General features: G+C 35.2%; 1 protein-coding gene across 16 annotated transcripts in view; it reads right to left on the bottom strand.

Annotated features, from left to right (window-relative positions):
• The window catches only part of BIRC6 (baculoviral IAP repeat containing 6), a 230691-nt gene that overhangs the window by 174087 nt on the left and 43101 nt on the right, over nt 1-13503 (bottom strand). For all 16 annotated transcript variants that reach the window (XR_005372291.1, XM_038561234.1, XM_038561222.1 and 13 more), the window contains exons 9-10: nt 8548-8606; nt 2506-3900 (exon numbers count right to left, since the gene is read on the bottom strand). Coding sequence is in view for 15 of the 16 variants with exons in the window: in XM_038561234.1 (XP_038417162.1) it covers nt 2506-3900; nt 8548-8606 (1454 nt within the window). In the remaining variant the exon portion in view is untranslated. The remainder of the gene's footprint in view (nt 1-2505; nt 3901-8547; nt 8607-13503) is intronic.

Raw genomic sequence — 13503 nt, 5'->3', positions numbered from 1 at the left:
TATATTATTGATACTATTTGAAATTACCTTACAATATTTATTAGTTGTAGATTTTTATCAAAAGGCTCAATGATCCTTTATGAGAAAAAAAGAGTTAGCTATTTGAATACATTCTTATGACTTGTCATGGAAATGTCATGTCCATTTGAATCATAGTCTGTAATCCTTTTTAAAAAGTTTACAATTACTTTATGGACTATCATATGTACATTTTAAAACATCAACTTTTCTTTTCTCTTATTTGTTACTAATCTCATCCTTTCAAACACATCTTGATCGGTCAATGGTTGAAGAGCTAGGGGATAATTTTCAAAGTGGTTAACTTCTTAGGCTTTATTTCTTGTGCTTTGATCCATCTGGATAAATTCCCTATCACATGAGATTGATTCCCAGGATTTTCTGTTGTCCAAACTCCAAGGATACATTAATCTATTTAAATACTACTTCTTGTGTGCCTGGGTGACTCAGTCAGTTAAGCGACCGCCTTCGGCTCAGGTCATGATCCCACGGCCCTGGGACTGAGTTGTGCATTGGAATCTCTGCTCCAAGGGGAGCTTGTTTCTCCCTCTCCCTCTGCCTGCTGCTCCCCTTGCTTGTGCTCTCTGTCAAATAAATTCTTAAAAAACAAAAACAAAACAACAACAAAAAAACCCTACTACTTCTCTGTCTCACAAAAGCATATATCATCAAACAATTAAAATGATTAAACCTTGACTATATTCCTGGAAAATACTAGTATCTTACACAGATGTGTCCTGGGGCCAGGTCACTCAGGTTTCCAATCCAGCTCCATTCTGGATAGCTCATGGCACATTAAATTAGTTTCATTTTTTTTTTTAATCTTTCACATTAAAATAACATTCTTTAAAACTCAACGAATCTTCTTTTTTCAAGTGGGCTCCAAGCCCACCATGGCTTGAACTCACAACCCTGAGATCAAGACTTGAGCTGAGATCAAGAGTCAGATGCTTAGGATCCCTGGGTGGCTCGGCGGTTTGGCGCCGGCCTTTGGCCCGGGGCACGATCCTGGAGACCCAGGATCGAGTCCCATGTAGGGAGCCTGCTTCTGTCTCTGCCTCTCTCTCTGTGTCTATCATGAATAAATAAATAAAATCTTAAAAAAAAGAATCAGATGCTTAACCAATAAGCCACCCAGGTGCTCCTACAAGTCTCATGTTTTGTTACATTCTGGCAATATAATGTACTTTAAGCACCCTGACAACAGATGCCCAGGTATGAATTCTGACTCTGTCATTTACTGGCTCTGTGACTTAGGCAAGTTACTTCACCTCTCCTACTCTCAGTTTCCTTATCTGTAAAATGGAGACAATAATAGTAAATACCTCATAAAGTTGTCATGATGACTAAAAGAATTACCAGAAGTAAAGCTATCACCACAATGAACTGGCATATACATGATTAATAACTTCAAATTATCCTTCACACCACATAGTATTTTAAAATTTTTCTAAATTTTATAACTCTACTCCAAAGTTTTATTAGTCTAAAGTTATTCTGCATTGCTCATTTTTTAAATTAATCTGTCTGGGGTTTGATGTTATTTGAAGATTTTTCTTCCCCTTATTTTCCTTAAATGTATTTCAAAGAAGGCAATCTGAAACACTATATTCACCACTACCCTTCTTAGTCAAACTCTTGCAATCTTTTAAAGCAAGGAAAAAGTCAAGTTAATGCCTCCCAAGAACCATGAATGAGATGTAGGACTTTCCTCACGCTCAGTTCCTCTCCTAATCAATGGTTATAGTTATCTGGGCTTCAAGTACCTCCTGGTCCTACATTCCTGCTGAACTATCAATAAAACTATTCACTTTGCCTGATTTTATCAGTAATCCTTTTCAAAAACTGCTTTATCTTTCCAACTTAAAATATATAATAAGAAAAGTAGAGGGACAATATGCACACTATGTGTTCCTCTGTATGGGGCCTCAGATGTTGCAAGGTGATTCAACCATCAGCCAAAGGCTAGGAGTAAATCAGACAAGAAAAATTTATTTGGCAAAACTAGTAATTATTTGCTAAATATTATTTCAGAAGGAGATAACAACCAGTATATATACTCTGGGCCAAAAACTTTACATACATTATTTAATTCTAAGAAGTCTGGTAACAGGCCTTCTTATCCTTGTCTATAGATAAACAAAGGTTTACTGAGTTTAAAGTAACTTGCCCAAGGCCACACATTTGAGCAGATGCAGAGTGAGGACTCACAGAAACAACAGCAGGTTATTTTCTTGAGGTTAAAGCAGAGAAGATACTTTCTGAGAGACTTATTAACTTATTTACAATTAGAATCCTTACCTAGGGCAGTAGAAAAAAGTTTTAAAAAGTTAAAACAGTAGAAAGTTTACCACTTCATTATTTAAAAAAATAAATTTATCTCCATCTATATGAATCTAAAATTCATACTAGGTATGCATATAAATGAATGCCATATACACTGATTTTATAAGATTTGTAAGAGAACCAAACAAACCAACAGCTTACCTTTGGTGCACGCACACAGCCTGTCTGTGCCCGAGCAGTAAATGACAGAAACAAATGTATCCTGTTCCTCAGTGCCCTCCTTTTTGGGAGGTTCCACTTTGGCCAAAATTTCAAAGTTTGAAAGATCTAGTATTTTTACATATCCTCCCTGAGTGGTTATTACCAGGTGTCCAAGAGTAGAAATATCAGCCTTTTTTTCGCTTTCAATGCCATTCTTTGAGGTTAACTGCATTTCCTCAATAGGTTCCTCACAGTCATCTTCTCGATTATCCAATATATCTGGTGGAAGCAAAATGAGCGAGGTAATTGTGTCCTGGGGGTCTTTGATATGTTGGATTTTTATTGGCTCCTCTTCTAAAGTCACTATCCGAGTGGCATAATTCATTTTATAAAGTATTAAATATCCGCCACTAACATTCCTCTGCTCAGGCTGAATTATCAAAGGAGTTTGTACATCTGCTGGTGATTCATGTTGGATTACACTAATATTTGCACCATTCACTACAGTAAGATTTGATTCCAGCTCACCTTTCCGTCTATTACATAGTGCAGAGTTTAATTTATTTAAATTATTCAAGGCCTCTACTTGATTTATTGCACTCAAGGATTCAACAGGGCATGTCCGCAGTCCTACCAACAAATGAATTCCATCAGCACAAGGAGTTAGGGAGTCTATACAAAGATTCTCCTCCTCTGCAAACTTTGGCAGCCTTAAGCACTGAACCAAAGTTCCAGGCTTGGGAAACACAGAGTTCCACTTCTCAGAATCTGGAGAGGTAAGGTTGGCTGCTGCATCTGCAAATTGCTGAATATAAGTCACAGGAGGATCCTGCAATAATAACTGCTCCTGACTATCCAGCTCCATTTCAATAATCTGTGGAACTGTAAAACCATCATCATGCAAACTTTTGCTCATTATATTGTTCATCTGTGAAAATATTTTTCCTGCTTTCTCATCAGATTCCTTGATGCTATAAAGAAGCAAAATGGGTAAAGTCCTCCTTACCAGAGGAGAATTCAATTCTGAATTAGTGCAGGATTCATTGTCAGTTGACCCTTGTTCTGATATACTTTCACCCTGAGTTCTGCTTAAACCATCCAGTGACCTGTGAGAATTACTACTAATGGGTGAGGTAGCAGGAGATTTATATGTTAATAAACCTCCAGCTAATAAACATGGAAAGGGAATGTTGTGTTGTTCCTGGTGCTTTTCCTTTGTCTTTTCACTCTTAGAGTTTGTTAAGCAAGGATTTGCCCCAAGTTCTTCAAGATCCTTAACAGTATCTTCAAGCACATTTGCCACAATCTCCCACTGAAGTTTTTCAGGCTGCTGGAGAATGCTGAGTGCTGTTATATCAAGGCTCACTTCCATGGCTTCCTTCTGTGATGTATGCCCTTTGAAAAGGAATAATATTCATTAGAATTGGCCTTGAAAATGCAAATCACAAATCTTTAGTATTACATTTTCATTAATTTTCTTTTTTTACTCATCCAATCAGTGCATTATAATTATGTAAGTGGAAGAATTTAAAGTATTTTAAAGATAAGTTAATCAAATCTGAGACAAATCTACACTGAAAAACCACTGAAGTATTCAAGAGACTCAAAATCATTTTCAATTTAGAATATATTCTCCTGGTAATTTATGAGCAAAACTCCCCCATCCTCTTTAATTTGGGAGAATGATTATTAGTATCAAAATAACAGGATTCCAAAAAATAAATAAATAACAGGAGTTCTGCCCTTCAATTCTAAACCAAAAAATACTCAATACCATTATAACTGTCACTTATGCACTTTATAGAATATCCATGAAACGTCATTACAACATCAGTTCCCTTTCTTTTACCATTTAGAAGGAGTCATAGCATCCTCTCCTCTCTCCCACCCCACCATGCTAATTATCAGTTGATTATCATAGTACACAATGTAATCCTAAACTCAGCTTAGAAAAAAATAACTAGGAAGAAAAAGTTCCCACAATTTGCCATTTTAAAGTGAAGCATAAGTATCTTCTGTATAATCTGCTAATTTATAGCTCATTTAAAGTCAACTACATTACCCCTTAATAATCATTCATCCATTGTGTGCTCTTCAAGCTGTCCCCTTACAAAGAGTACGAAAGTCATTTCTCAGTCTCAACACTCCAAGCATGCCATGTCTGTCTACACAAAACCTTGCAAGAGGTCATTCAACCCCTAAACCAGGTATATATAATCTCTTGATACTGAACTGAAGGTCTGAACCTATTTTGTTTTTTTTCCCAAAAGCAAAAAATACTATCAGTCGGGCAACAACATTATTAGCAACAGTAAGTCTAAGTATTTCTTCTGGAAAAAAAAAAAAAAAAAAAAAACACTGGATTGGCTTTACAATTCTAGATAAGAATACAGAAGAGAGTAAAAGAAATAAATATAAAATAACTCCAGGCAACTGCATGAAAGTTTGAAAGCTGCCCAAGTAATGTGCAACTGAGATTCATGGAACATCATACACTTAAGATGTTCTAAAAGTTCTATTTACACAATTTGTTAACTCTTTCATTATTTCTTTAAAATGCTCACTGACAGCTTTATCTAGAATTCCCTATTTTCTGAGGATAATCTCATTTCATATAATGTCACTATTATGACCTAAAACTGAAACCATTTCCAGTTAAAAGAAAGTAAATTTTAATTATACACTCAATAGTTTAATTGTCCTAATGAAACTGGTTACATTTCAATGTTACATTGAACCAGTTACAACCAGTTACATTTATGTAACCACTCATTTGGCTACATTCACATGTAGCCTGTCTATACTGCCATGAAATATTTATATTGTAAATATTATAATATTTAATATATTATATAAATATTAACTAATTTAGAATAATAAAATTAAAAGCTGACAGTAAGATTTTGACAGCATGTAATACACTGTAATAAATCTTGAGGATGCTCAACTATTTATTGGACTAAACTGAAACTTATATAAATGATATTTTTTAAGTTATGGTCAGAAATTGCCAAGAAAAGGCTATTTTAGTATTTATAGATCGATAATAACAAATAACCACTAATTACATATATTAAAACACATATAAGAAATATTCAAAGTTAGTGGCAGAAACAGTGGAACTATTCATTAAGAAGGGCAGTATGACAAGTGGCATTATTACTCTGCTTCTTCCCAACAATTTAAGCAACACCTAGGAAACAGCCTATGCTGTACATTCTACTTAGGAAAACTGACAAAACATAATGATAACTGTCAAATACTGCAGTAAAGAAACCCAATACCCCATCTCAGAATTTTTCCAACCTACTGAACTATGAAACAAGTATTTACACAATATACCTACAAACAGCCTACAGTACACTATCCACATAATCATTCCACATATTGTCCATATAATCACTACTCTGCTTACCTAGGTAGTGTACGCCAACAGTTCTATCAGCCCAGATTCCTGAGATGAGCAACTAGTTTTACCTAAGCATTTTTCTAAAACTATCAAATTTCAGTTTGAACCCTTCTTCAAACTCCTAACATTCTTCCCACTCTTCACACAAAGCATATTTATCCTTAATTCAGTTATCTGGTCCCAAAATCAAACTTTTCTTTCTGACATCATCTAGATACTTTCAAAAGTCATAACCTTCAAATGGAAAACAGTAAAAGTCTCTTAGTCTTCAACATTTTTGAAATTAAGAAATGCATTCCACAATCCTTCAGACTGTATCGTTCACTTTGATGGGAATCACCTAGAGTTGGTAACTGTAAGTTTTGAAATACCATCTACGACTTATTTTAGATACTTCAGGAATAGAACACATCTCCCATTCACATCAGAAGCCTCCATAAACTCACCAATAAACTACCAATACAACAGAATTAACTGAGAATATACAGTAGTTCCCTCCCTATATAGGCAATGGATACATTCAAAGATCCCCAGTGGACACCTGAAAGTGCAGATAGTACAAAACTCTGTATGTGCTACATTTTATTTGTATACATACATATAATAAAGTTTAATTTACAAATTAGGCAGAGTAAGAGATTAACAGCAATATCTAATAATAAAATAGAATTATAATAAACTGTAATAAAGTTATGCCAGTGTAGTCTCTCTCTCAAAATATCTTGCTATACTGTACTCACTCTTCTTGTGACAATGTGAGATAAAATGCCTACGGGACGAGTTGATGAAATGCCTACGTAATGAGAAGTGAAGTGAATGACATAGGCATTGTGTCCTAGTGTTACGCTACTACTGACCTTTTGACCACATGTCAGAAGGAAGGTCATCTGCTTCAGGATAACAGTGGACCAGAGGTAACTGAAACTGTGGAAAGTGAAACCCCATTGGGTGGGGTGGACTACCGTACATATTTTACTACAAATGAATGAACTACTTCTAAATCCTAAAAGGAAGGAATTAAAAATTTTGAACCAGAGGATTTTCTTCTTTCCATAGCCATCTTTTAATACTACATAAGGACAACAATCCCAACCCTAAATGAGGTATCACAGAAAACGTCAACAAAAATACATGGTGACTTTCTAGAAACAGGGAAGTGAGGTAAACAGGACTATAGTATCTAAAGGAATGTGAAAAGCAACTAGGCATAGATGAAAAAGACAGAGTAACATTTTCCAACATTCCTTAGAAAAGGGATAAGGAAGCTGACAAGAAATACGTATAATTACAAAAAATACCTACTGAAATCATTGGACCCAGAAAAAAAGAGCAAAACTACAGCATACAAGGTTATGGTTAGAATTAAAAACTTTAAGAGCAGAAAAAGAAACACTTAGTTTAAACACTTTACTAAGAAAAACTGAGGCCCAGAGAGTTTAAGTGACAAGACCAAAGAGTAGGTTAGCAGAAGAGTTCAAGCTCTAAATAGGTCTCCAGGTAACCTGTGACCAGTTTATTATTCTTTCTCAGATTAAGAAATACAAATGTAGCCCTTTTCTGTTTTTGCAAAAGGACAGCAAAATGGCAAAAGAGTATTCTCTTCATCAGACTAATTTTTCTAATGAATCTATTTTTTCTTTTTCTAGAGCTAATTATATATCTGTATATTTTTCAGGGTATTTTCCCACTTAAATTTTTTTTTCTTTGCTAAAAACTACTTCAAAAGACAACAAGGTTTAACCCCAAATCAGTCCAGCATTGTTTGGGGGCTTTAAAAAAATTTCAGGACATTTTAGAATTTAGAGAGCACCTGTTATTCTATACTCTAATCTTTGAAAACTCTACCACACAAAGCCATGTGTGTTTCTCCCCCAGAGATTTAACAAGTTATATATGTCCTCAGTTCATGAGGTATAACATTACAAAACTGCCACAATTTAATAACACTTTTTAAAAATATGGCTACTTCCCAGGTACTGTGCTTTTTTATCATAATCAGTCCCCAAAATTCTAATTCACAGAGGTTAACATAACTCTTATGTACTGGGAAATGCATTTTGCCTATAATAAATGCAGAATTTGAATTCTGATATAGAAAAACTATTTTGAGATGTACGATTAGCCTTGCCTATTACATAAGTACATTAAAATATGAAATACACATGCTTTCGCTTTAACATTTAAGATAATGAGTAAGGCAGCACTTACTTGATGCCTTAATGTCTGATTTTATACTTTAAAATTTTTTCTCTCTTCACCTGTTTTATTTTGGGAATAAAGAACTTTAATTTCAATAATACTTTTATTTAATAATAGAATAAATCATGCAAATATACTGAACACATTCTGAAGGGCTTAATGTCAATTTCTTGACATTTGTGACAAAAACTCAGTAAAACTGTCACTTCACTTGTTTGGCTCAAATAAGTACCACTTAAAATTTAAGTATGGGACTCTACATATACTAATTCAAGATCTCTAACATTTAACATTTGAGTTTTCTCTGTGTTTTAGTAAAAATGTAGAGTTTGCATTAACTAAGAACTTCAGAACTAAAGTAATATTTAGCCTTACCTGTAACTGTATAAATGCAAGAATTTAAAAAAACAGAGTATCTAACATTTTTAACATACCTGTCACAGAATCTGATCTGGAATGCTCTTCGCTGTCTGAATCCTCCAGTAAATCATCACTTAAAGACAAAGTAAAAAATAATTTGAATTTCAAAAAAAAACATACGCATATTATGAGACAAAGAAAAAAGTACGTTATAAAAACCACTGCTCTGCATCTCATATGTAAGTACCATACAAAATTATTAAAACTAGCTTAAATAACATATATATAGTCAGATCATAACTGACTGGTAATGCTTATAATCAATTAACTTAAAATCATAAAATAATTATCTATCTGAAATAGAGTATGGAAACCTCTAAGAATCTATAATAAAATTTGTAGAGATTTAAAGACTTTTAAGGTATGACTGGGAATAGTCTGGGTAAATAAATGGATAAAAGAGAGTGTCAGCTAATAAAATCAAGTTAAAGCTTCAGGTAGTAAAACTGTAATAACTATTACTGAATTCAGGAAAGTTGTCCTAAAATCAAATAAATGTGTATATGTACATATACTCTCTCTCTCACATACACATACACACATTTCATTTTCGTTTTGGGTTTTATTTGTTTGTTTTGGAAGGGCTGATAACTCCTTAACAAGCAGGGAAACTATTACAAGAGGAGGTTAAAAAGAGACGGAAGTCCCTCCTTTTCTCTTCACTTAGTCAAGAAATTGTCAGCCTCTGTCTTTCATCCATCTTTATCCTCATTCTCTGTTATCAGACAAGAAAAAAAATTAATAAAAAATTACTCTAGTATAATATTAAGCTGTGTCTGTATTCTAACAATCAACACTTCTACAGCATTCTACAGCAGTTCTAATGTTCTGATGACCTCAATTAAAAAAATAAAAAGATGCACTTTGAGGGAAAGTAATATTAACTCTCCTGTTCTGAAACAATATATTTCATTTACAACTGAAATAACCAGGCACTGATGCAATTTTATTTTTTTTTTAATTTTTATTTATTTATGATAGTCACAGAGAGAGAGAGAGAGAGAGAGGCAGAGACATAGGCAGAGGGAGAAGCAGGCTCCATGCACCGGGAGCCTGACGTGGGATTCGATCCCGGGTCTCCAGGATCGCGCCCTGAGCCAAAGGCAGGCGCCAAACCGCTGCGCCACCCAGGGATCCCTCTGATGCAATTTTAAATGAAATATAAGTTAGTAATCTCTGTTAAAAAAAAAATGTCTGGAATACTGGAATATAGAGCAAGGGCAGGGGCAGGACTCAGTTGGACATTTTTGACAAACTGCTGTTTTAAATTTTTCAAATGGAGGGGCACCTAGGTGACTCAGCCGGTTAAGCATCCGTCTTCACCTCAGGTCATGATCCCAAGGTCCTAGTATTGAGCCCCACATTGGGCTCCCTGCTTAGAGAGGAGCCGGCTTCTCCCTCTCCTGTGCTCCCCCTGCTTGTACTCTCCCACTCTCTCTCTCAAAAAAATAAAATCTTTTAAAAAATAAATAAATTTTTCAGGTGGAAATAACTTCATAAAACTATTCTGTGCTATAATTTAAAACAAAAAAATGTGCAAAAGTTCAAGATTCACTGCTAAGTAGCCGTAAGCTATTTAAATGCTAATTAGTTGATTTCAGAGAAATAATAAAGATATGAGGAAAAATAAACCAAAAAAAAAAAAAAACCCCAACAGGAAATATTAAACACTGGGAATTATCCAGAATGACAAACTCCAAACCAAGAAGACAAAACAGACCTCAAGTATGGGAGGGTTTTCACTTTAAGAAAAAATCAAACATTACCCAGAATCTAAGGAAATAAAGGTTTAAATAAAATAACTATATATTTTATTTTTTATTCTTTGTCATTTTCTTTGTCTTTTTCTTTTTTTTCATTTTTTCTTTCTTTTTGTATATCTTTCTCTTTTTCTTTCTCCTTTCTTTCTTTCTCTTTCTTTCTTTCTTTCTTTCTTTCTTTCTTTCTTTCTTTCTCTCTCTCTCTCTCTCTTTCTTTTTGTGTGTGTGTATGTATGTATGTATGTATATCCTCACACCCAATGTAAGAACCCAGCATGGGGCTTGAACTCACAACCCTAAGATCAAAACCTGAGCTGAGATCAAGAGTTGGACACTTAGGGGCAGCCCCGGTGGCGCAGAGGTTTAGCGCTGCCTGTAGCCCAGGGCGTGATCCTGGAGACCCGGGATCAAGTCCCACGTCGGGCTCCCTGCATGGAGCCCGCTTCTCTCTCTGCCTCTCTCTCTCTCTCTCTGAATGAATAAATAAATTTAAAAAAAAAGAAGAGTTGGACACTTAGGGATCCCTGGGTGGCTCAGTGGTTTAGTGCCTGCCTTTGGCCTAGAGTGTAGTCCTGGAGTCCCGGGATCAAGTCCCACATCAGGCTCCTGCATGGAGCCTGCTTCTCCCTCTGCCTGTGTCTCCACCTCTCTCTCCCGCTAATGAATAAATAAATAAAATATTAAAAAAAAAAAAAAAGAGTTGGACACTTAACTGACTGAGCCACCCAGGCACACCAGGGAGTTGTGTATTTTATCTATTTATTTGACAAAGAGAGAAAAAGAGCACAGGCAGGGTGGATGGCAGGTAGATGGAGAGGGAGTAACAGGCTCCCCACTGAGCAGGGAGTCAGATTCAGGGCTCAGGGCTCCATCGATCGCAACCTGAACCCAAGGCAGATGCTTAACTAACTGAGCCACCAGAGCGCACCCAACTAGTTGTGTATTTTAAAGTAGGATTCTAGGTGTCTTGATAGGAAATTACAAATAATGTTACAAAAGGTTGCCAGATAATCACCTTAACGGGCAAAAGACCAAAAACAAAAAAACAAAAAAACAAAAAACCTCTTTCTAAAGTTTTTCAAACTATAATCTTTTTTCAAAAAATTATTTAATGATAGAACAATTCTCATACCATTTCATAATAAAATCATGAGTGAAATGATTGAATTGTATGCTAAAAGGGTGAATTTTATGATATGTAACTATACCTTAATAAAACTTAAATATGAATTTAAAAACAAATACATATTTAAAAATTTATATATATGTTAACTGGATGTGATTATGGATACTCTTATGTTTCTTCACTTCTCTGTATTGTCCAATTTTTCTACATTAAGCATGCAATAGGTATTTAATAGACTCTAGATTTACTAAAGCCTTTTACATGTGCAAGACCTTTTGCAGAGTAATAAACATGCAAAATAAACAAGATATTACAAATAAATTTTAAATGGTTATTTAGGATTATCTGTTTTTGAAAACTGGAGATACTAGTATTACAGGGATACTTTAGCTTTGATGTATCAATACTATAAACAATTTCAAACTTTAATACAGGAAATTTTTACCAATTTGAAAAATATACAAATAAGATAAAAATGTTAATTTCCTAAAATTAAATGTGTTCCCAAATAATCTTCCTTCTCAAATAACTATTATTCCCTGAATAAATTCAGAACAACAACAAATGTTGCCTTTCAAGTAGAAACGATCATAAACAATCCATAAGCAAACTAAGCTGCTAATTAAACTTCTTGGCTACAAATAAATAAATAAATAAAAATAAACTTCTTGGCTAAGCTTTAATTTGTTCAATTAACCTATTATTATTCAAACTAATGAAACCCACACAGTATATTTTAAAACAAATTATGTTGTATCTTGTGCCACAAAATCAGTATTAGTTTAGTTCACTTTATTCACTACAGAAATCCTGCTACCTTTGGGGGAGTGAAAAGCCAGAGAGGAAGACTGAGGTTAGAGATGGTACTTCCAACTCTTTAGCTTCCTTCTATCACTCCAATTTAAGAGTATTGTTTCTGTATGAATGACATCATTTTCTTTTTTTTTTTTTTTTTAATTTATTTATGATAGTCACACAAAGAGAGAGAGAAAGAGAGGCAGAGACACAGGCAGAGGGAGAAGCAGACTCCATGCACCGGGAGCCCGACGTGGGATTCGACCCCGGGTCTCCAGGATCGCGCCCTGGGCCAAAGGCAGGCGCCAACCGCTGCACCACCCAGGGATCCCTGAATGACGTCATTTTCTTAGGAGAAAAGGGTCCTTCTACCCTAGAAAGACTACCTCTTAAGAGCATGCAGAGATTCGTATCTCAACTCCAGCACACTTTCCCATATAATACCTGTCCACCTGAAACACTGGGTACATTTTACCTGTGTGTGTGTGATATGTGTCTAATCTTAAAAGTATGTCATGATTTAATTTTTAATCCACTAATACAAAACTCCAAGACAAAAGTTCTAATAAAAATCAGTGTTCAGGGGGCGCATGGGTGGCTCAGTTAACCTGATGAAGGTAGATCTACCTTCAGCTCAGGTCATGATCCCAGGTTCCTGGGATCAGCCCCACATAGGGCTTCCTGCTCAGCGGGGAGCCTGCTTCTCCAGCTGCCCCACTTATGCTCCCTCTCTGTCAAATAAATAAATAAAATCTTTTTTAAAAATTACAGTGTTCAGGGGTGGCCTGGATGGCTCAGTCAGTTAAGCACTAACTCTTGGTTTCGGCTCAGGTCATGATCTCAGGGTCATGAGATTGAGCCCCATGGTGGGGTCTGCTCTCAGCATACAGTCTGCTTCAGATTCTTTCTCCCTCTCCCCTACCCGTTCGTGCTCTTTCTAAAATAAATAGATCCTTAAAAAAAACAAAATCAGTGTTCAGAAGCACAAACCAATTTCATTATCTTCTATTAATTTTCCACTAACTTCTAAGAAAATCACAGAGCTCAAGCACACTTACATTCTAGTCCTATTGACAAATGTGGTCAAAACTCAGACAACAGCAGCTCAGCAGCTTTTTCATCAAGCTCTCACAGGGATTTATAGTAACTAAGAACAGCCATGAAGTTTTAATTCAGTCTGTTCCAGAACTGAGACCACATTCATTTACCTACTCGTAATTTATACATATCATTAACCAAGAAAGACTAGACAGAAATGACCTTTCCAATTAATCTGTGAATTCTCTATT

Source organism: Canis lupus, chromosome 17, assembly GCF_011100685.1.
Source record: "Canis lupus familiaris isolate Mischka breed German Shepherd chromosome 17, alternate assembly UU_Cfam_GSD_1.0, whole genome shotgun sequence".
Taxonomy (NCBI): Eukaryota; Metazoa; Chordata; class Mammalia; order Carnivora; family Canidae; genus Canis; species Canis lupus.
The sequence above is the reverse complement of the archived record's forward strand: the minus strand, read 5'-3'. Positions and strand labels throughout refer to the sequence as shown.